Source organism: Cupressus sempervirens, chromosome 4, assembly GCF_028749045.1.
Source record: "Cupressus sempervirens isolate cs-2001-9-10 chromosome 4, ASM2874904v1, whole genome shotgun sequence".
NCBI classification, from domain to species: Eukaryota; Viridiplantae; Streptophyta; class Pinopsida; order Cupressales; family Cupressaceae; genus Cupressus; species Cupressus sempervirens.
The window spans coordinates 227,519,361-227,544,708 of NC_143121.1; the positions used below are offsets into that span (position 1 = coordinate 227,519,361).

Consider the following 25,348-nt stretch of genomic DNA (forward strand, 5'->3'; position numbering starts at 1 on the left):
CTCTCCTCTACAGAGGCCGAATATAGAGGGATTGTTAAGGCAAGATGTGAAGTTGTTTGGCTTCGTCGGATGCTTGGCAATATGCAAATGTCACTAGCAGGACCGACTACTATATTTGTTGATAATGAAGGCATTATCAAATTAGCATGAAATCCAATCTTCCATGAACAAACCAAGCATGTGGATGTTCACTGTCACTACATACGACAGCTGGTTGAAGACAGGACAATAGATTTGCAGTATGTTCCTACCACAGATCAGACTGCAGACATTCTCACCAAGCCTCTTGATCCTGATAAGTTTGTCAAATTTAGAGGACAACTTGGTGTTGTGGATAGATTAACCATTAAGGGAAGGTATTACGATAATAGATAAACATCTATTATTAGTTAATGGTAATCTATTTGTAATCTATTGTAAATATTAGAATGTTTCTAATATTTAGTTAGTTGTAATTATCTATTAGCTTTTTTAGCTTTCTTTTAGCTAGAATAGAATGTTTCTATTATTTACGATCGTTTCCTAAGGAAACATCGCTTTATTCTTTTGTATATATAGACCTCTCGGTCTCTGTTAATAACAAGCAAGTATGTTACCAATTACTTAAAATAGAAAGAGCAGAATTAGCAATGACGGCAACTATTTTTGAATCTCAAGGTATAATAGTAAACCTTGAAGAAGAAGAAGCACTTGAGGGTATACTAGGCTCTCCTTGTGGCCCATGTACCCACAAATCCAATATCCCCTCTGCAACCATTTATGCTTCTTCTAGTAGAACTCCACCATCAATGTCATAGTCTTTTACAAATAGATCTTTTGTGCAAAGAAACACAAATAGAGCATAGCCATCATTGGAAATTTTTCAGTAGAATAGTTATGTGCATTGGCAGGTAGACATTGCTCGTGTCAAATTATAGTACTTCAACAACATCCCCTTCAATGTTCCATATTGGCTGAATTTTATTACCAAAATTACTATGGCGAGAAAAGGCTACTAGGCACCTTCTTGTCCAAACTTGAGTGGGAGGTTAGTTTACTTGTTTTAATTTTTAAATGTTCTACTTATAATTTTTAGTTTTGAATCTTGATAGCTTAGATTGACTTTTGTTTTTTTTAAATAGACTAAAGTTTTTTTTAATAGTAGTTATTTATTTTTGTTAAATGTAAGTCACTTTTTTATCAGAACTATCTACTTAACATTAATATTATTTCAAAGTTATAGGTTGGTCACAAATGATGTTTCTAAGCCAAAGAAGAAGTAGACGAGCAAAAAATACAATGGAAACAATGTGGCTGCATCATTCTTTTAGTTGAATGGATGTGTGGCCAAAACCATACCATCATTAATTTGTTGGTTTCTTGCAAGGATGATGAGGTATTTTTTAAATCCGTGGATGTCTCCAACAAGATAAAGGTTGTTGAAACTTTGTTTGTAATGTTAAAGCAAGTTATAATGGGGGTGGGAATTGATAATGTTGTGCAAATCATAACCGAAAATGCAACGACATGTGGTAGTGAGTAAGATCTTCCAAGAAAAACATAGTACATTTTTTTGGACTCCTTGTGCAACACATTCTTTGACCTTCTTTCAAAGGTCATAGGAAAGCTAGATTGGGTAAGACTGGTTGTAGAGGATGCAAGAAAGATCACAATATACATCCACAATTGAATGGGTTCTTTGCTTGATGAGAGCACACATCTAAGGAAAGCAGTTGGTAAGAGCGAGAGTCCCAATGTTTGCAATGATTCCTTAATGTTGCAATTTGCAAAGTATTCTTACTTCTTTGACAACTTTGAGGCAAATGTTTGGGAGTCAATCATATAGCTACACTCAAGTTATTTGAAGAAGCTTTTAATGGAGAAAATGTTGCATACCAATGAAACCCCAAACCTCTGAGTACTCATCCCAAGGACATCCTAGCACCGGATACTTGGAGTACCTAAGCACCCCCACCTCCATCATACCAGGGATGTAGTTGTACTATGTTACTAGGTTGAATATTCAATGGTTCTAGTTTGTGTTGCAATTTCGCTATGTTTAAGTATTTCAATTTAGTATGTTATACTAAAACATCATTTCATAAATAGCATTTGAAGTTCTATATGTATGGTACACAACATCCCCAATCCCCTGCCCCTATGTTGTTACCTCGCATCATCTCGAAATTGAGGCCCTTTGTACTATTGTCCTGGAAACTCATCTCGACGTGCCCAAGCGTCGATGTTACATTGTTGCATACATTGTCTTCAACAACCAATTTGCACAAACAACTACAAAAATTGTGAAGGTATCTAGAAAACTTCAAAAATTGAATATTTAAGTTTTTTGTGTTGAAGTCTTCCATTATTAATTTGTAACTCTAATCATTTTCTACTTTCCAATTATAGCTGCCTAAGCCCTTCACTAGACTTATTCACATGGTAGATGGGGATAAAACCCCAACGGGGTATCTTTATAAGGCCATGGATAGGGCTAAAGAGGCTATAAAAAATTACAAGAGGGGCAGCCTCAAATATGACCCCATGAGGGAAATTATTGATAAGAGGTGGAGCAATCAGCTCCACCAACCCATTCATGTAGCAAGGTACTTCCTCAACCCTTGCTTTCATTTCTCCATCCTACTCGTAACCTAATCGAGAGGTCATGTACAGCCTCACTAAAGGCATGCAAAGGATAATACACAATGTCGAGGTGAGAGACCTCATTTGTTTCAAATTGGACATGTATTAGAATTCAAGGGGGAAGCAATACTCTTCAGATATGGCAAAGAGAAGAGAAAAACTCAAACCCCAATACAATATTTGGATTTTTTGAGACTTTCACATGCATGATAAGTAGATAAAGACTAAAATATATTTTTACCTTGCTTTATAGCTCTTCAATATTTTATTTTGTGGAGGCTTTGTGGCAAAATTGGGGTGGAAATACCCCAAATCTGCAAAGAATTACCCTCCAAATCTTATGTCAATCTTGTAGTCCATCAAATTGTTAGCACAAATGGAGCTTGTTCAGGGCCATCCACACAAAGAAGAGGAACAAGTTAGCATAGAAACACCTCAATGACCTTGTCTTTATGCAAAATAACCTTCGGGTGCACATAAGAAAGGTAGACAAAACACCAACTAGTCCACTTGATTTGGATGACATATATCCTTATTGAGATTGGAAATCAGAGGAGCACCTTTCATTGTTTACAGAGTATGAGATCTACAATTTGTAGAGGCAAGCTATGGAAGACAGTGGTTTCACAATGGGATTGGATGACATTTAGAAGAATAAGGAAGATGAGGAGGTTGAGAAGGAGCACCATCTACATCCAATATGGAGTCGAGTTACTACCAATTGTGCAGAGGGACGAAGCGTAACCACAACGGACTATAGGACTAGACCCCTAGCCCCTCTAGTAGTTTTTACTAGAGATATTGAGAAGGGGAAGAGGAAGATGTAGAATATTTTGATGGTGTCCTTAGTAATAGTTTTACAAAGACAATTTGTTATTTTTAGTTTATTTGAGAGTTCAAACTATCAGGCTATAGTTACCAAGCATCAACATTCCACATGAGGAAGTCGTTTTGTACCATATTTGCAATTAAATATATTTAGACTCAGCTTGTTGGTCTTAACTTAATTACTAACTCATTAGATGTATCTAGTCATTGAGTTTTGCCAAAAAAATGAATTTCTAATTAAATTTAAGTGGTTTTTCAAGTTGTCAATTAATCTTCAATGTTTTGCCAATTTCTTTTTTGGTCCTTTGTGATAAGTTGTCAATAACAATATTTTCAACCATGTTCATACCTATTATAGTTCGAAGAGTTTTGATTGTTTCGCGATATTAGTCAAAATCTTTGAAATATACTTCACTTCTATTGAGAAAATCTTTCGAACTACCTTAGAAAATAACACCATCCTTGTACAATTATTGAATTTGGATAAGCAAGGATAGGTTTTGGATTCCACTTCTACAATCTCATCTCCTGAGTTCATAGGATTAGGTTAAGGTTAGAATTAACTTCTCAAAACCCCCTCTTTTGCACTTTGTTTTAAAAATCTTCGTACATGTTAAACCCATTAATTCCCAAAAAACAAAATAGAAAAAGGAAATTAAAAAATTTAATGATAAAATCTTGAGTATCTACATAAGTCCCCTTGGAGGTTTTCAAGGAATCATCCTGTTACTGGAACCTATCTTGGACAGCAAAAAATCACACGCATTGTGATCACACAATTCGTTTATTTAGCACATTAGAGGATTTTGTTCAAGAGAGGATAGAGTACCCATAGCATTTTATTCAATTGTTTGTGTCATACAACACACACCAACAATATTAGAGCACGCGGTTGTTGGGAAGAAGGAACATAAATAATTATTTGCAAGAATTGAAGAATAGAGTTGTTTTAGAATGGCATTTCCATCATATTGAGGATTTTTGTTTTTGTACCACGTCGGAGATTATCTTGAGGAGTGAAACATGTAGAAGGGTTATATAAATATTGTGAGAAAAATCAACATGAGCATGAACTTTGTCCTAATTTTTCACATAATGTTTTTCAACTATTGTTTGCGAGTGCATCAAAATCTCAATTTGCTCCTCCACTTGCAAAGAATGTTAAATCTTCATTGATTGAGACGCTTATCTGTGTTAAGTAGGATAATTCATCTCTTCATCTTCCTAATTGGGATTCCTATTTATCAGACATTGCTTCATTGTTTGTGGAGTCTCACATTTCAGATTTGGAGGACACATTTGAGGGGATTTCTCTTCTCTTTGATAACAATTTCATCACAATTAGAGATTCTCCTACATTGTCTTTAGAGATTGACATTTGTAAGTCTCCTGCTTCACTTAATTTGTCAATTTCATGGTCGACTTCAATCATGGCCATGTGATGGCTTCATCAAGCTTGGAGGTTACTATTCATTTTTCAAAGGGATTTCTCTAATTTCAGTTGTGGCACTAGTGTTATCACTTCATCTTTGTCTTTGAAGCTTGTTCAAAGTCAGTTTCCATTGGTCCATTGCTTGTCACCTTCTATAGTGATTGACTATGTACTTGATTGATGTATGACATCATCATCCAAGAGTTGGCAACATATGAGCAATTTTCAGAGACACAGTCATATATTTGGATTCTACTTCCTACCATTTCTATTAATATTCGAGAACACTTAGAGGGTGGGTGAATCAATGTTCTGCAATTTTTAGCCTTATTAGACAAAATCTTCAACCACAAAGAAAATGCAATGAAAAGTAAAGAACTAAAACATAAAGCAAACATTCACAACATCATAACACCGTTATTTTTATCATGGAAACTCTATTAGGGAAAAATCTACACTAGGGATGGAGCCCACAAATGAATACTCTGCAGAAGTATTAACCCTATTAAAGGTTTAAACATAGAAGGTGGAATGCAGATGCATTCAGAGACACTACCTAAAGCTCACTTGAAGGCTTACTACCTTACAAGTTCATAGACAACAATCCACGATCATTGGGCTTGATCGCAGCATCTAAATATGCCAAAGCAACTCTTTTAGGCACAATAAACTAAATCAAACATTTCATGACTTATCTCTACTTTCCTCTAAATCAAACCTTTGATCATATATCCTTCGCAGACATAGCATTCATATCTCTATCAAAACAATTAAATAACTTGATCTTATATGTCCACAAACAAAATTAATTCAGCATTGGGTCGGCCTCAAGAACATATTACAAAAATATTGAAACATGTAAATAGACAGTCAGATCTAAGTGCAAAACATAATGTGGACCTCAAACAACCACATATAATCAATCTCCCATGTCGGCTCGTCAATCTTGAAGTCCACAACAAATCATCAAATAAATCTGATAGGATCACATAAAGATTTGCTAACCATTGTCTCTGTTCTTCCCTGTTCGCTAGAAAACTGTTATACAAAACCTCATAACTCCATCAAATGCAAACATTGAGAGTACTTAAGATGGAATATGATAGAATATGTTAAAGTTTGGTAGCATCATGAGATATCTGCATACCTGTGCTTGCATCAACATTATATTTGAGATGCTTGTTGTTGCATTATCTAATCCTTTAATATGATGAGGCTGCAAAGAGTCTTTATTTATGAATGGTCTTTCATATGAGGAGCCACATCTTTTGAAGATCAAGACGAGTCTAATGAAGAGACCATGCATAGATATTGAAGAGTTAAGACAATGAAAGGTCACGATAATGAAGGGGTCTTTACTTTGTAACGGCAAGATAATGAAGGGTCAAGGCAATTTTATATATTCTTCAAGAGGAGTTCATCTGAAAACATATTGACATCTTGTGCTTCTGAATATTACTGTGGTTCGAGTCTTGTGTTTGGGCATAATATATTTCAGACTTCTGATTATTCAATAAAAAGTGATTTTATTGTGCAGATAGGTTTTTCCCCTCGAGTTGGACTGTTTCCCCAGAAACATCTTGTCTTAGTGTTCATTGTTGCGTTTATTTTGATGTTATTGTTGTTAATCTTTATTTCTAGGAAAAGCATTAACATTGTATCCGAGCAAGTTTAAGCAACATTAGAATTAAAGTGGCAGTAGTTATTATTACTCAAGAGACTAGTATTTGTTTTCGTTGTTTAGTTCCAGATGCATCTATTGTTGTGTGGATACCTGCATATTTCCTTGTATAAGGTCTTTCTTTCTGCATAGCTGTGATGATTTCACAAGCTTACATACTATGATCTTTCCAGTGAGCTTCTTGTAGGATTTAGTTTCTTGCCGTATGCATTGATGGGGGATTTTTGTAAAAGAATTTGTTGCTACTCTAATCATTAGAGTTTATGTTTGCAAATTTCTATTAGTGGAGTATATTGAGGAGCATAGTTATTGCAATTTGTTGTTTTCTAAGTATCATGGGTAATGCTAGAGAGTAATACAATTCTGTTTGACATGCATGTGATCTATCATTGAGTAACATCACTATTGTATGTGTTGGTCAACGATCATGATGATGTGTAATTTTACAATTACAAGCATGTGCGATTGTATGACTTGTGGGATGTTCGTGGTTATGTGATTCTCTATGACATTCTTGGATAAGATATGGATGCTTGTTGTTGTATCATTCAGGTCTGTTAAACTATAAGGGATATGACAATCAAAATCTGAAAGGGTTTTGCTAAATCAATCAACAATAAAGAGATAAGTATTTTTTTATTACACCTTTGAATATTGATTATGAATTTTATGTAGTTAATCCATGCAATAACATAGGAAAGAGTGAAACATGTATGCTTCTAACATAATCTGTCTATTTCTCTTCAGGACATAGGTTGAGACTATTAGTAATCTCTCTAAAATGCTTCCAGGACGAATCATGAAGCAATAGGATGATGAGATTACACAAGGAATTCAAAGGAAAGCTTGATGGGTTGATGAGGGAGGACTTATTTTAAGGCTCAATAAGATTCAGAGGGAGCTTGTGTGGCAGAGGGAGAGTGTCAAGTCCTTTCAAGAGGATTAATGCGCTCGTGTTACAGTGGGACTGCAAAGCTCCTTGTTTGGTCAAACATTAGAGTCAATTAATTTATTGTGATAGTCAAAGTTGTGAGTATGTTGTCCCTATTGAGAGGGAGTCTTAGAATTTATATGACCTTTTCTGTGCCTTGATGAGTTGTTCTCTGTGAGGGAGAAGTTTGAGGCGCAATCTCTTGCTAATGAGTTCTTCTTTGTGAGGGAGCAGTTTGAGGTGCAATTTCTTGTTAATGAGTTCTTCTCTGTGAAGGAGAAGTTCAAGGTGCAATCTCTTGTTAATGAGTTCACTATGAGGAAGAAGCTCTAGGTGCAATCCCTTGTTAATGAATTCTTCTCTGTAAGGGAGAAGTTTGAGGTGCACTCCCTTGTTAATGAGTTTGTCTCTGTGAGGGAGAAGTTCGAGGTGTAATCCCTCGTTAATGAGTTATTCGTGCGGGAGAAGTTGGGAGCAAAATTCCTTGTTACACCCTCTGAGACTAACCGTGGTGGATCCACCCTCTAGGAGTAGCCATGTTGGAAGTCATGTGAGACACCATGACTTAGCTCTTGTATAATTCACCCTCTAGGAGTTGTCATGGTGAATGTCATTTTGAGATGACAATATCATGTAAAAAAGTCTTGTTGTTGACACGCATGGGTGTTTCCATTGTGTAAGTCATTATAACTCCTTTACTAAGAGGGAGTGCTAAAGTTTGGTAGTTGTAGGAAATATTTGTGTACCTGTGATTGCATCTTGCATCAGCATTATATTTGAGATACTTGTTACCACATTATCTAATCCTTTAATATGATGAGGCTCCGAAGAGTCTTTATTTATGAACAATCTTTCATATGAAGAGCCACATCTTTTGAAGATCATGAAGAGTCTTCAATGTTTGCTAATGAAGAGACCAATATTAAAGAATCAAGACAATGAAGGGATCTTCACTTTGTAACGGCAAGATAATGAAGGGTCGAGAATTTTATATATTCTTCAAGAGGAGTTCATATGAAAACATATTGACATCTTGTGCTTCTGGATATTAATGCAGTTTGAGTCTTGTGTTTGGACATACTGTATTTTAGACTTCTGATTATTCAATACTAAGTGATTTTATTATGTGGCTGGGTTTTTTTAGGATAAATTGTTGTGTCTTAGCATTCAATATTGCTTATGTTCTGATGTTATTGTTGTTTATCTTTATTTCTGAGCAAAACATTAACTGAATATACCTTCATTAAGCTCCTCCCAAAATCCAAACTTGTTGTCTATACCAAACCATTTCTTGAAATCTATAAACTACCCAGTTTCTTCCATACTTAGCCTAATCTTCCTTCAATCCATCGGTATGACCAAAATAGGTGTAGAAAACATGTGGAATGCATATAGTTTTCATCCATGACAACAGCTAAGCCATCAAGAGCAATGTTGCTTGCCAACAATTTCTACCCAGAATGAGAAGCATTCCTACATTTGTGCTTGGTTTATCTTCTTTTGAAGGGGAGAAATGTTGTTTGTAAGCATTGGACTATTTATTGTCTTCGGGCACTTGAAATTTCTGCAAGACATTACACATTGTGGAGGGATTCTTGGTCTTTTTGTTAATGCAAGTTTTATGCCACTATAAAGTGCACAATAAAACACTTGTATTCCAAGATAGAACACTGAGTATCAAATTATCTCTTGAATAAGGAAGCTCATATGCTAAACAATGTATATGATTGTGTTATCGAATGAGACAACCTCAAGGTTCCTTTTTAATGTGGACTTTCATTCAGTCATACTAATGTGATATGTTGGTATCACAAACGGGCCTATGCTATTCATTCAATGGATATCAGCCTCTTCAACCCTTTACGATCAAATTGCAAAGGGAAAGGGCTTAGTAAGCTATTCTACTCCTAGAATGTAAGAGATGATGAATGCCTTTTGTGACTCTACTAGACTTAGTTTAGCTATCGGCATCAACTAAGGTAGTGTGATCTCCTAAGGTAAATGTAAAATGTTCAAACTACTACCATCCCGTCAACACCATTCATCAATGCATATCTTTGGGCAAGCAATAATCGAAGTAAAGTTCATAAATATGTCATTCTACCCTGCAAGGCAAACTTACAATCAGCAAGTAGCCAATGGTTTGGTCCATAGTTTGCAGACTTGGACTCGGAGAGTACTCGGCAAGCCCAAAATTTTCAACTCAGAAAAAACTCGACATATACTCAACAAATACATGGGGAAAACTCGGCAACTCAGAAAGTACTAAAATTTAAAATCTCTTAAAGAAACATATTTTTTTTTGTAGAATACAATTATAAAATGTATTAAATTAGTAATTGACATTTCAATAGAGAAAATGTATAGTTTTATAGCACTAAAATGATGTGAAAAATGCATCTAATCCAATGTTTTCCCTACATCAACATTTTTACCTACGTTTTTTAACATCTATAAATACGCAAGAGTTAAACTTGAGAGTACTCGACAACTCTGAGAGTACTCGGAGAGTTTGCGAACTATGGTTTGGTCTAAGTGAATTTACCAAAGATGCATCCAAAATATCTTCTATTCAACTAAACACTCTTCTAACCAACTTGTAATGAAGTCCTAATCTAAGTGAAGAAATGTAAAAATCATGCAATGCTCCAAAATGATATAAGTAATCCACCATGAAGACCAACAATGAATTATGAACAATCTTGGTGACATTCTAACAATTTCAATGATGCAAGAACATCTTGGGTTCTTAGGCACTCTTGCATTGGGCACTCTTGCATTAACCAAAAATATTTCCTGTTTTATGTTCCAATCTGTTGTTCGGTGGATAGTCCTTGTTGTTTGTGTTCTGTCATTCCGCATAGTTGGCTTCTTAATGTGGACCTATCATGAAACCATATCTTTGTTCACAGAACTTAATTCCATCTTGCTGAAGAGTTATCCTTCTCCTTGCTCAAGCCATGTTCATTTCCTATCATATTGATTAATGTGTGGTGATTGGTGTCTGCGATGTTTTTGATATTTCAAGGCTTTCTACGGCCTTGGAGAAATCTTCCTGGATCATGTATGGACCTATATTGGTGCCTATGGATGTTAATTTCCTTAATTGTTCAGTCTTTGATTTCCCCTTTGGGGCATGACCTATATTTTGTAATAAACGTAACTGTCAAGTCGACATGTGGTCTTGATGGCTATATATTTGTGATCTAGGATGAGGTTGAGTAGTAATTAGGCTAGTAAGAAGAAGACAGAAGTGCTTTTGGCTCTATAAGCCCAAGCTCTAAGCTCACTGATTGAATTTTGTTGTATATGGCTGCAACTAAGTAGACCTTATGCCTGGCACATTGTAAGAAGATTGTCTCATCATATCGGCATTGGAATCGATAAAAGTTGTTGTTCCCCCTATATTTGTGTTGTCTTCAGTGTGTATACTCTAGCAAGGTGATTTGTGAATGCTTCCTTGTCTCCTTGGAACCCATTTATACTTCCTACCTTGTGTCAAGTGGTAGCAGACGAAGGTTTCCTTCCTTGTGGAGTTAGATCATGAACCCTATTTGGATTGGTTGTAGGGTGGTAGAAATGATTTCTAACCTATAACTTGTAGATGGTTACGATTCTTGCAAGAACTATTGTCAAAACGGTTTGAGGTAGAGGAAATGCATATAATGCTATCATGGACATGTTGAGACAGATTGTAGCAAGGCTTGAAGCTGTTGAGACATCCCAGAGAAGAGAGGTGCATCTTGATGATGTTAGCCATGAAAAAGAAGCAGTTGCACCTAATCTTGAATCTAAAGTGGAACAAAATGAGGAAAGACTCTTGAGAGCTTTGACTAGAGAAAAGTCAAGACCTTCTTTTGATACTTCTAGGCTTCTAGCTATTGTAGAAAGCTTGATACAGATGCTATGTTGGATTGGATCTCTAAGATAGAGATGTGTTTTGATTATGAAAGTACCCCTGAAGATAGAAAAGTGAGGATAGCAGCCACTAAATTGAAAGGAGATGCTTCTCTTTGGTGGGAACAATTGCAAACTGATAGACAAAGAAAAAGAAAGGAAAAGATCAAGACTTGGGTAAAAATGGTTGGTAAGTTGAAAAATGAAATTTCTTCCTACTGATTACCAAGTTAAGTTGTTAAGGATAATGCAAAATTTGAGACAGAAAGACATGACCCTGAAGCATTACCCTAAGGAATTTTATAAGTTGGACATTAAATCTGGACATATTGATAATGAGGTTGAAAAGGTTGCTAGATACCTGAATGGATTGAGAACTTCAATTCAACATGAAATCAATTTTGTGAAGATGGAAGGTGTGGAAGAAGCATACTTGTATGCCTTGAGAGCTGAACAAATATTGGCAAAGAAACAAGAACATAGACAAAGGACAAGAGGTGGAAGAATTCAGTGAAGTAGAGGTAGAGCTTATGAAGAAATTAGCAGATCTAATAATACATCTGATTACAAGGGCAAATCAGAATGGAAAGAAGATAATGTTAGCATAGGAAGAGGTAACTACACTAGATGTAATCTTCAAGTTACTGTAGGAATAATAGTAATGGCAAAAGCAAAGATAGATCTTGGTTTAAGGGCACTTGTTTTAAATGTGGAGGACATAGAGTCTTTGAATGTATCTTTTCTTACTTTGATTCAAGAAGAAGCTATTGATTCATCTAATGAACTTGAAAGTGGAGAGTACCTAATGATCATACGAATGTTCTAGAATGAGAAACTAAATGAAGAACTTGCTTTGAGGAAAAGTCTTTTCAAGAGCGGATGTAAGATTGAAGGGAAATTGTGCAAAGTAATCATTGACAATGGAAGTTCTAGTAATTTGGCATCAGAAGAATTGGTTTCTAAATTGCAATTGCAGAGGTTGAAACATCCTAGCCCTTATCACATTGGTTGGATCAAGGATGAGCACACATTACTGGTAAGTGAACAATGCCTTGTGAAATTCAAGATTGAGAATTACTTTGATGAAGCCTTATACGATATTATGCCTATGGATTGTTGTCATGTTCTTTTGGGAAGAACTTGGCAGAATGATAGACAAGCTTTGCAAGATTGTAGGTTGAATCAGTATACTATTGGGATAATGGAAAGAGGCAAGTACCATTAACCTTATTAGAGAAACCTCAAGAGAACCGTTGTACCACAATTAGAGTCTTCTTAGTTGACAGGAATCAGTTTGTAAAGGACGTGAAGAAACAAAATGTTTGTTTTTCTACAATTCCTAAGAAGACAGAGAAATGAAATGAACTTGAGCATTCACCTGAGATTAGATCTTTGTTGACAGAATTTCAAGATATCATTTTAGACGATGTACCTGATGGAATACCCCCTATAAGAAGTATTAGTCATTGCATGGACTTAACGCCTGGAGCTAGTTTTCCTAACAAAGCACCGCACAGATTGACACCTGTAGAGAATGAAGAATTGAATAGGCAAGTGCAAGATTTGCTTGAGAAAGGTTTGATCAAAGAAAGTTTGAGTCCTTGTGCAATACCTGCTATATTGGCACCTAAGAAGAATAGAGAACGGAGAATGTGCACAAACTCCAGAGCTATAAACAGAATAACAATAAAGTATAGGTTTCCTTTGCCTAGAATGGATGATATTATGGATCGTTTGAGTGGGGAAAAATACTTTACCAAAATTGGTTTAAAGAGTGGATATCAGCATATTAGAATCAAAGAAGGGGATGAATGGAAGACTACTTTTAAGACTGATGAGGGATTGTATGCCTTTTGGTTTAACTAATGCACCTAGCACTTTCATGAGATTGATGAATAAGATCCTGAAGAAATTCTTGGGTAAATATGTGATTGTGTATCTTGATGACATACTAATTTACAATAAGACTAAAGAGGAACAACTAATGCATATCAAACAAGTGTTGCAAAGGCCGAAAGAGGAAAAGTTGTTGATAAACTTGAAGAAATGTTCTTTCGTGAAGGAGGAGATTGTATACCTTGGTTTTGTAATCTCTGTTGATGGATTTAAGATGGATACTAAAAAGGTAAAAGCTATACTTGCATGTCGTACACCAGAGAATGTTGGGAAAGTTAGATCATTTTATGGATTGGCAAGTTTCTATACAAAATTTATCAGAAATTTCAGTTCAATATGTAATGCTATGACAAAGATAATGAGAGGAGATAAAAGGGAATTAGATGAACACATGGAGCAAACAAAAGTTTTGAAACATTGAAGCAAAAGGTAGCAAAAATTTTTGTGCTTTCTTTACCTGATTTTACTAAAATTTTCCAAGTTGATTGTGATGCTAGTAGTAATGCATTTGGAGTTGTTTTGAGTGAAGAAGGTAAGCCTATAGCTTTCTTTAGTGAAAATTTGATCAAGATTTCAATGCAATTATTTAAGCTTTGAAGAAGTGGAGACATTACTTGATGCCTAGAGAGTTTGTGTTGTACACTAATCATAAAGCTTTACAGTACTTGGGAAGTTAGAATAAGTTAAATCAGAGACACGTGAAATGGGTAGAGTACATGTAAAACTTTTTTCTTGTATTGAAGCAAAGAAGTGGATAGTCAAATAAAGTGGCAGATGCTTTAAGCAGAAGAAGCTTGTTGACAGAAATGAGGGTTGAAGTACTTGGAAATGATGATTTGAAGAACTTTTATGAAACTGATCTTGATTTTGCAAAACCTTAGAAGGCTTGTAAGAATTGCATAACCAATGAGCAGAAGAAATCAATTGACTATTACATTCAAGAGGATATGTTGTTTAGAGGAATCTAGTTGTGTATACCAAGAGGATCTATGAAGGATAACATCATTAAGGAGAAGCATAGTGGTGGACTTGCAAGACATTTTGGTATTGATAAAACAATGAAGTTGATTTTTGAAAGATACTTTTGGCCATAGATGTATAAAAATGTTCATAAATTGGTAAAGAGTTGTAGAAGTTGTCAAGTAGCTAAGGGAAAATATCAGAATATGGGGTTGTACAGACCTTTACCTATTCCTCGTAAACCTTGGGAGGACATCAATATGGATTTTGTTCTTAGATTACCTAAAAATCAAAGAGGTAATGATTCTATCTTTGTGATAGTTGACAGATTTTCCAAAATGACACATTTCATACCTTGTAAGAAGACGTCAGATGCATAAACATAGCAAATCTATTTTTCAGAGAAACTGTGAGATTGCATGGATTACCAAAGACAATTGTTTCAAATAGAGATACTAAGTTTACTGGTTATTTTTGGAGAACACTTTAGAAGAAGTTGAATACTGAACTTATTACTACATTTCATCCACAAACAGATGGACAAACTGAAGTTGTAAACAGAAGTTTGGGTAACTTGTTGAGATGCTTAATTGGAGATAAACCTACTAATTGGGACTTGGTTTTCGCATAAGCAGAGTTTGCATATAACAATTCAATAAACAGAAGTACTAAGAAGACACCTTTTGAAATGGTAAATGGCATGCATCCTAGAGGGCCAATTGAGTTAAGGGACTTGAATACTAAAATGAAGAGCAGTACTAAAGTAGGGGAATTTGTGGACTTTATGAAGAATTTACATGAGGAAGTGAAGAGTAATCTGAACAATAGTAATCAGGGATATAAGGAGAGAGTAGATAAGAAAAGAAGACATAAAAATTTTGAGGCTGGAGATGAAGTAATGGTGCATTTGAAAAAGAGTAGATTTCCAGTTGAGACATATAGCAAGTTGAAAATGAGGAAATTTGGACCTTGTAAGATCTTGAGGAAGTGTAATAGTGGAAATGCTTTTGAAGTTGAGTTACCCGAGGATGTGGATATTTAGCCTATATTCTACATTTCAAAGATCTATGAATATTTTGAATCTAATGAAGAGATAGCTAATAATACTGATTATCCTAAGAAGACAAAGGGAATTAAACAAATATTATATACCAGAATAAGCAAGAGCGCCAGAGGAAAAGATTACAAGGAATATTTAGTTCAATGGTAGAATAAGCCAATTGAAGACAAGTCTTGGATATCTCAACTAAGTTGGATCTTTATGATTCTTCCCAGAATATCAGGGCTTCCTGATGTGGACATCAGTCTTTAATTACCCCAGGTGTCTAATGAGGAGCATCTTGGGTTCTTGGGCAATCTCACATCAACCAAAAATGTTTCCTGTTACATGTTCCAATCTATTGTTCAGTGGACAACCTTTTTGTTTGTGCTCTTTCATTCCACACAATTCACTTCTTAATGTGGACCTATCTTGGAACCATCTCCTCTATTCACGGAACTTAATTCCATCTCGTTGAAGAGTTATCCTTCTCCTTGCTCAAGACGTGTTCATTTGCTAGCATATCAAGTAATGTGTGGTGATTGGCTTCTACGAGGTTTTTGAGATTTCAAGGCTTTTTGCGGCCTTGGGAACATCTTCTAGGATCACATGTGGACCTATCTTGGTGCCCACAGATAATTTGCTTAATTGTTCGGTTTCTAATTTCCTCTTTAGGGCAAGACCTATATTTGAAATAAACGTAACTATTACACCGACTTGTGGTCTTGATGGCTATATATTTGAGATCTGGGATGAGGTTCAATAGTAATTAGGATTTTAAGAAGAAGATAGAAGTGTTTTGGGCTCTTTAAGCCCAAGCTTCTAAGCTCGCTAATTGAATTTTGTTGTATATGGCTGCAACTAGGTAGGCCTTATGCCTAGCACATTGTAAGAAGATTGTCTCATCATATCTGCATTGGTATCAATAAAAGTTGTTGTTACTCCTATATTTGTGTTGGCTTCCGTGTGTATACTCTAGCAGGGTGGTTGGTGAATGCTTCCTTGTCTCCTTGGAACTCATTTACCTTGTATCATTCAACAAGTCTCTCCCTCTTACAATGGTAAAGCCTTGCTTTATAAAGTAATTCCAAGTACAATGAGTGGCCATGACCGATTCAAAACCAAGGGCCAAAATTAATCCAACAATGTGCTAATCTACCTAACAGCTACAAGTATTAAATGTTGGCCAATTATAATTCAGCGCCACCTTGTGCATCAGTAAGAAAATTGCAATGTTTTTATATATTAATGAGAAAGTAGGTAAAGCAGAAACTTATAGAAGGCACCAATCAGTGAGCCAATGGTAAAACTACATTGCTATGGTTGACTAATTAGAGAATAGATTGGGTAAAAACATTGAACTCGACATGTACATTTGGCATGATTTGATTGAATGGGTTTGGACAAGCATTCTGATTGATTGAAGATGAGTGTGTGCCACCTCATCATACTTGCCTTATAGGCTTGATAGATACGTCTTGATGATGGGAAAATTTCTCTTGATATTCAACATTTTCAAGCCTAAAATAAATTGTAATGGCATATTCCCAAATTGATTCATCTTTATTAGCCTTCTCCATCCTTTCTCACTTTGCCTTATATAGATAGATAGATAGATAGATAAAAAATCATATTGATTCATTCTTATCTAGATGCTAGGAAATCAAGATCCTAACGAAATCCTCCTTAAATAATAATTCTTTGAATTTAATGAAAGGTATTGCTTTCAAAAATCATGGGTATCTATCAAAGCAATATGAAAAATTCAACTTACAATCCGTGATCAAAGCATCACTGACTTTGAATTCTCCTAAAAACACACCTATGGCCCTTAAAACCTGATTAAAATTGCACACCTGTCTGTTTTAGAATCAAAAATTTATATTTATAGAGCTCGGATCTTGGAAAGATCGAGCCTACAAGTGATCTAATTTCATCTATCTAACATGATTATCTTGCGTTTCAGATTTCTTTATGACTGGATCTGGGATTGCTTTGATATTTTACCCTGATTTCTTAATGCTTGCCAACTCCAGATTTGGTCTACCCTTAAAACTCCTTCCACACACTCACTCACTCTGCCCCTTCTAATTGGATTTGGAATTGCTCACATCCCATTAATAATTGCAATTGGCATCTACTAACCATCTTGATTGATTCCCTAGAGTGAGTTTCCAATGCCGAAAAGTTAGTAGAATTGGCATGTTTATTGGGCAAATAACGGAGATGATTTTAAAAACCAACTGATGATTAATTAAGATCATGGTGTTCTTGCAGAAATCAGGTGTCAATGTGTCAAGGCACAAAAATGACTTGCAGAAGTGTTCTATGGATGGGTCAAGATGCCTTCATGAACCTCAGAATTCACAAGTCGATTGAGCAAGATCATCACGTCAACTCCAGAATTTGCATGCTCAGGTGTTAATTCGGAATTTTTAAGTTCATGTGACAGTTTCATTTTTAGAAATTCAGCAATTTCAGTCATGTGGCAGGTGATTTTATGGAAATTTGGAATTCTTAGGTTTATATGGCAACTTTGCCTTCAGATTTAGCAAGAAGATATGGCAAGTGCCATAAAGCGTTTTTGGAAATCACCATGTCATGTGGCAAAGTCTGGGTCAAGGTTGAAACTGACATGTCCATGTGGTAAGGTCTCAAAATGCAACTTCGGAAATTCAACCTTCATGTGGCAAGTCGGATTTGGAGCCTTTATGTGGCATGGTGAAGAGTCCGGATATCATAACCTTGTGTGTTTTCAAAAAATCTAATTTCATCAAGTGAAATGAAGGTCTCAAACTCAGATAATTCAGTCATAACCACAATCTCCACTCAAAATCTGACTTAATATGCATACACAGCCTTTTCCCATCCATGAATTGTGATTAGAAATTACATTCACCCTGCTGTGTATGACAGAATTCTGAGTATGCAGCCTAAATATGGAATTAATTTGAACTCTCTTATGATAAATGTGGGCTTGTTCAATGATTGATTTTGACATTTGATGTCCTCCAGGTCTGAAATTGATCTGCTGTAGGAGTCCGATGACTTCTTAGCAACCTTGATTTCTCAAAAATGGCTCAATGCCTGCCCAAACTTGGCCTGGTCTGCTGTACGATAAGTATGATTGTCCTCGCTCAATTAGCTGCCTTTTCTTGGAGGGACTCAATCTGCACTTTCTGATTTCTATCTGCAATGGATATTTGATTCGAATTGGGTGTTGAAATGGCTTCAAGACCCAATTATATATATGCCACCATGCCAAGAGATAAGCCTCTTGATTAGGCCCGACCTGGCCTTAAAGAAACAAAATGAAATCAATGTTTATCTCCCCATTCAATTATGGCCTTTCACATTTCATTCGTGGCTGATCATTTATTCTTAAATATTAATTTGCCATTAATTAATGCTTTACCTCGACATTTAATGGATTTAACACCCTTGAAGCCAACTATTGATGAGTTTACTTCAGCAATTAATGGCTTTACCTAGATATGTGGCAAGAGCCTCTTGACACTTCTGAAAAATAGGAGTTCTGTGTCAATTTCCACTTAGTATTTTCAGATTTCACATGCTTATGCATCAAGGTATCTTGAAGGTCAACGGATCTAGCATGTTGAAATGGCAAAGTGCATCAAAAACTTTTGGACTCGGATGCCCTATGTGGGTCTGTCTGGATCTGTGGATCCGCACCTCAGCATTTAATAGATTTAACACCCTTGAGGCCAACCATTGATGAGTTTACTTCAGTAATTAATGGCTTTACCTAGATATGTGGTAAGAGCCTCTTGACACTTTTGAAAATTAAGAGTTCATGTGTCAATTGCCACTTAGTATTTTCAGATTTCACATGCTTATGTGTCAAGGTATCTTAAAGGTCAATGGATCGAGCATGTTGAAATGGCAAAGTGCATCAAAAACTTTTGGATTCGGATGCCCTGTGTGGGTCCATCTGGATCTATAGATCCGCAGATCCGAACAGACACACAGGGTCAAACACGAACCCTTCCCAAATACACTACAAACCCAAGAGGACCCTGTGGGCCAAAACATAAAAAGTTGGGCCCTAACTTTATTAAAATGTTTATTATTTTGAATCAAAAATAAAACCTTTATCATCAATCAAAAAAAATGTATTTTTATTTTATTTTTGCCTCAAACCCTAAAAAGACCCTTATACAGAGCTCTCCAAACACATTCCATTTCATATTTCCTCTCTCCATCTTACTGGTGAAAACAGTTTGGGTTCCAATGATGATGATGATGTACTACTTGCAGGTGTTGAAGACCCCACTGATCCAGATTTTTTTGATAATCCATTTAATGATTCATAAACACTTTCATGGTTCGTGAACACTGAATCGTGTTTCAAACTTCAATGAACTATATTTTGAATTTAGTAATTCAATGTGATGATTTTCTTTAGAATCGTAAACATAGACTAATGATCAAGCATTTAAACTTGTAATATTTATCTTTGACATTTGGCATTGATCAATGATCAAGTATCATAGATTCATAATATGAAATGATTTAGTTTTACAATTATGTATATTTCTCTTTTATTTTTGTATATATAATGCGCACACACACAACCCATACAAATCATAATGGAAAAATATCACAAATCCACAAACAGATTCTCGTACTTGAATCTATCCCCAAACACGAATCAACAACTTAGACCCAAGTGCATGAAGACTTCAGCACTTAAAGAAGTTGAAGATTCAAGTTGACAAGTTCAAATCATGACAAAAAGAAGATTTCAAGCAAGAAGATGAAAAAAAATTGAGAAGATGAAGCAATTCAGGAACATGCCATCACAATTGAAAGCTTGACAATGTTGGATATCAAGAGATATTTTTCTCATCAGAAAGAATCGATCAAGTCTACAAGATAAGGATGCTGGGGTGGCAGTCACTTGTCTTCTACCAATCAGAAAGTTCAAGTTACAAGAACAATCAATCATATTATACCAGTTGTAATATTTTCTCATTGGCTCTAAAGCTTTGTATTTTTCTTATTGGCCCATGGGGGGTGCCATAATGTAATTGGTTGATAGTGTGTCAACCCTAATTAGGATTTGTGGGGATTAATCTTGGCCCTTGATCTTGAATTGATCTAAGCCCTTCACTGTAGTTGAACAACTATAAAGGCCAAGGCCTTCTCAGTTGTTAAGGGCTTTAGATTAGAGAAGTTTGGCTAGTAGTAAAAGTAGAGTAGAAGGGACTTGATCAAATTATTGCCATAATGTTATAAAAGCAACTAGTAATTCATTATTGGTCTTGTGTGTTGTTTAATGTTGCTTTGGAGTATTGCATAGTTTCTTCAAATCCAAATTTTGATTAGATTTGATTTCATGTCAAGCAGAAGTAGAAGAAGATGAATGCAAGATATTGTTGAACGGTGGTTAATAGTGAACCTAATGCCCATACCTTTTGGTACCTGTTGATTGTGAGTAATAGTGTAAGCTTAGTCTAGGCTTAAATTGCAAGAGTTTAACTTCTATTGGAGATGTTCATATAAATTCTGCCTTCATAAGGTATTTGAATGAATACTCATAATGTGAAAATCATTCCTGCATCCTTAAAAGCTAGCACCCTCCTATGCCTAGTTGATACGACGAAGCAAGGATTGGTTAGGGGTGTGCCCTATCATCAACATTGTCTTACATTCTTAGAGTTAGACTAGATTCTTTCAACCCTTTCTTTTGTAGGCTGTTTAATTTATGTGTTTGAAGAAGTAAAGTTGATGTCCATTGAATGAACAGTGCAGGTCCCTTTGTGATAACCAGCATATCACATCATTAAAATTAAGTAAGAGTTCACAATGAGAAGGAACCTTGAGGTTGTCCCATTGATCACACAATCTACATGCATTGTTTAACATATGAGCTTCCCTACAAGAGAGTTGGAAATTTTGTTTCACCTTAAAACATTGTGTATTTGATTTTGTGTGTTGTAGTGGAGCAAAACTCACATCAAGAAGTCCCTTGTGTTTTTTAATGTCTTTGCTGTTTATGGCCATAGTGGCCCTTATGATAAGACTCTTACTCAGTTGCTGTTTATGATTTTAATACTCTGAATGGCGGCCATAGTGAGCCTTATGATAAGACTCTTACCTTGCTGCTTATGATTTTGCTACTCTGAGTGGCTTAAATGTCAATGCTGGTGATAGCCCTAAATGGCCTCCTTTTAAGATTTTATTATGTTAAAAGGTTCGCTAGATATGGTTTCATGTGATGCTGGTTTCTTTTTGATGATGCTGCTATCTGTATTAGTTTGATGTTTTTGACAGTCATAGCTTGCTGTTAATGTGCTATTACTACCTATTGTGCTTTCTTTGCACCCTCTGAGATTTTGTGTAAAGGAACAGCACCCTGTCTCTGCTGCTTTTAATATGAAGCACAATAGATGAAAAAAATGCATGCAAACTTGTACATGTATGTTTAGTGGAGTGACCATGTTTTTAGTAATTATTTAGAGGAAACTTTCTCCAATTCTGAAGAATAATGAACTTAGCAAATGGAGTAACAATTGTTTTCTCTGAGTTGAACCTTTTTCATCTTAATCTTAACTGTTACAAATAAAAAATATGAAATGATGAACTAATCAGTCTGAAGCTTGCGGCCAAAGATAACTTTTAATATAATGGACAACTTATAAGCCTGTGCTCCTTGTTTGACTTTGGCACCTAAATTTTCCACCTTTAGTATCGGCATATCATGTGATCAATTACCACAGGCAAGCTACCATAGAGAGACTGACTGTTCACATATCTATTTCAAAAGAAAAAACCTCAAGTTTATATGCATCGTATTAAGTTCATCCATGTAAAAACAACTATGCATAGGAAGTGCAGGAAGTGCCTTAGGAGGAGAAAATTAAAAAAGACAAATGAAAAGATTGAGTTAATGGCTCTTTTATTGTAAATGGTTGGATATTCTTTAACAGGTAGCTGGTAAAATCTGCACAAAAGAAGTAACAAAAGGAGAGGGGGTGAGAGAGGGGGAAAGAGAGAGAGAGAGAGAAACAAACATAGCAACCAACTCAGCAAAGATAAATGGAGATTAAAGTGATCAGCTACTAAAAATTTGAAAATACAAAGAAGCAAATGGAAAATGCGAACAAAAAAAACAAAAAATTAGAATTAGTTGACCATGGAAGAAAATTGTTTGGATGTGTGCACAGATTAACTAAAAAAGCTAACAAATTTTTTTTAATAGAATAATTTTGAAAACTGTGGACACTTAGCTAACAGATTCCTCCTATAGGAACAACAAAAACCGAAAGGCAGCAGGTCCTCCAGAATTCATTTAATTGCACCTTACACTAGGAAAACAAAACAACTATTTTACCAACTGCCCTGGTTCACAAAGTAGAAATGAAGGATTATTTCCTGATTGCATACCAATTCAAGATAATTGTAACTGTTTGTTTTGCAGCATTATCTTTACTTGAGGAGACAGGATAGCTAGATGGTTCAAGGGCACTGTGTCCTGTTATACAATATGCTTCTCTGTGTTTTCTTCTCTGCAGTAGCTATTTTAGTATTATCACTTGATCCTGCCATGGCACCTTTGCATCCTACTGCATAGTTTACTGAATTATTACTGCATTAGGAATCTGCTTGCTTAGTTAATGTCATTGGTTGGCAAGGTAACTCCAGCCTCACTTCCAACTTGGGAAAAGATGTTTTAGAGTATGACTAATCACAATTTAAAGGAGAATCGGAAAAGATTCCTGCATACCAGGCATTTGAGAAGCCTGATGAATTGAAAAATTTTGTACTCTATAATGCTATGTTTGATCTGTACCCAGATCAACATGCTCCTTTACAAAAATGATGTTTCAATGAGAAAATAACCAGTAGTACTGAATTTTAAAATGAAATGATTGCGACATTGAAAGACTTTTGAACCAAATATTCTCAATAAAATGCTAATACTAAATTTGATTTATTTGTGGTGCGAGGAATATTAGCAATTGCCCCAAATTCCTGAATTGTACGAATCACTCCCAAATGGACTCATTCGTCCAATTTTTGCCAGCTGTATGCACACAAACAATGGGCATCTATCTACAGTTGTCCAAACACATGCAACTCTACTTGTCGCATGTAGATCACGTACTATAGAGGCTGCAGGCATGATATCAGAGAAAGAGAGAAATTGCATCAATATCCATGAATGACAATATCAGGCCAATGGGATAAACAATTTAAAATACAGCAAATGAAAATTGCTAGTCAGATCCGTAAAAAACTCCAAGAGACGGAAAGTAAGATATCTAAAACTACACCCCGGCAGCACAAGAACCAAATTACAGATGACTACACCCCTACGAATACTGCCTAAGCATGTCAAACATAAAGGAGCCATAAAATACGAGTTAATCTTATTAAAGGAACCGCCCCTGCTTAAAGAATTTGCAAGAGGAAAGAGCCAATAGAGAAAACTCTCCTAGTTTGGATGTAAGTCGACAGCAAAAGAAAGGTTCGCAACCTCATCAAATGGACATACCCTATTGAGAGAAGACCATTCAGCTTGATACATAACAACAAATACTCTCCACCAAAGAATATTTGATGCGTACTACACCACAACGTAATCATTAATTTCTGGGCAACATGTCCTATTGAGTAGTTTTACTTGATTCAGTATGATCTCCAATTGAGCCCATACATATATGATGGGAAGAAAACGCCCCAGTCGAGAGTTGGACCTAACTGGGATAGATGCCGAATTGGGTACAGCTCACATCTCTTTCCAAGTAAGAGGCGTAGACAAGAGACCTCCCGAGAACACTATGTAACAATAGAAATTGAATGCTCAAGTGGATAGTTCTGCCATTTGACATTACTGGGCATGATAGTTCTGCCATTTGACATTACTGGGCATTTATACAAGATTGAAAGTGGATGCCCAATTTAGTAGGTTTATGCCCTGGTACTTAAAGGTGCTGTTATCTGGTTTGTCATTTTAAGGCAGGGGAGATTCCTATTCCAATTCCTATTAGTTAAAATTCCAATTTCATAAGATTCGCCTGGTCTCTTTAAACCGGTACGCATCCATGACAGGAAACTTCCCCTTAGCAAGTTTGAAACCCGGAGGTCCTACCAAACGTTGGCTAAAATTTGAGCTTGATTCCAATCAACTGAAATTTGAGCCGAGATGTATATCAATTCAAAGTCAATGGAATCCAAACAATAAAGTCATCACCACTTCAACAAGTACATTGCTAACAATTTCCTCGTTGCAGAAACAAGGAAGAGAACAAGATCTGTGTGTCATGTGGTTCACTTAAAACGCCACGTGGACTGAACAAGAAACCCCAAAATGTTTTGAAGGAACAAAACCCACATTAATGTACAAAGAGGAGGAAAAGCGAATCCAAAAGAATTATGATTTGAATTAAGTAGAAGGAACTCTGAGTTTGTCTTGTAGTTTTGACATTCTTACCCGGACGAGATGTGATTACCGTCCATTCATCAATTGATTGCTCCTCCCTCCTTCCTGAGCTTTGTATCTTCAAGAGATCGTGAATATATATACAATGGCTTGAATGGTCTGATGGAGGAATTATTTGTACCAATGCATGCTGTTATGACACGGAAGACGTGGACCGACACCCAAACCATAACCAGTTCATTAACAGATTCATATCCACAGCAGACATTTGGTTCATTAGAATTGGCTGATTTTTTTTCACGGTAATGAAATGAAATGAAAGATTCTAACAGGTAACATAGTGGCTTTAGTTTTTATAAATATAATTTTAATTTAATAAATTTATTATATTTTAATTAATAAATTTATTAGATAATTATAGTTTTCTATAATAATATTATTTATAAATATAATTTGAATTTCACTTATATATATAATTATTAATATATATGTTCTATTGTATATATGTCATCTGATAATATTATATTAGAAATATATTAAAATATTAAAATAATAATATATAATAGTATTTTTTAAACTATTATATAATATACGAAAGATATCTTTTAGTATTTTAAATTGAATGACAAATATTATATTATGAAAAATACAAT

At 35.5% G+C, this 25,348-nt stretch overlaps 1 protein-coding gene across 2 annotated transcripts in view; it reads right to left on the reverse strand.

Moving 5' to 3' along the window:
* LOC149560821 (Galactose oxidase/kelch repeat superfamily protein) overlaps positions 1 to 25,022 on the reverse strand; it is a 48,693-nt gene extending 23,671 nt beyond the window's left edge. Inside the window, exon 1 of one of the 2 annotated variants that reach the window (XM_089824839.1) lies at positions 24,747 to 25,022. In XM_089824839.1, coding sequence (XP_089680965.1) covers positions 24,747 to 24,772 — 26 coding nt within the window. In that variant the 5' untranslated portion in view covers positions 24,773 to 25,022. The remainder of the gene's footprint in view (positions 1 to 24,746) is intronic. The other variant, XM_089824838.1, reaches the window with a different exon arrangement.
* Between the last annotated feature and the right edge of the window lie 326 nt (positions 25,023 to 25,348).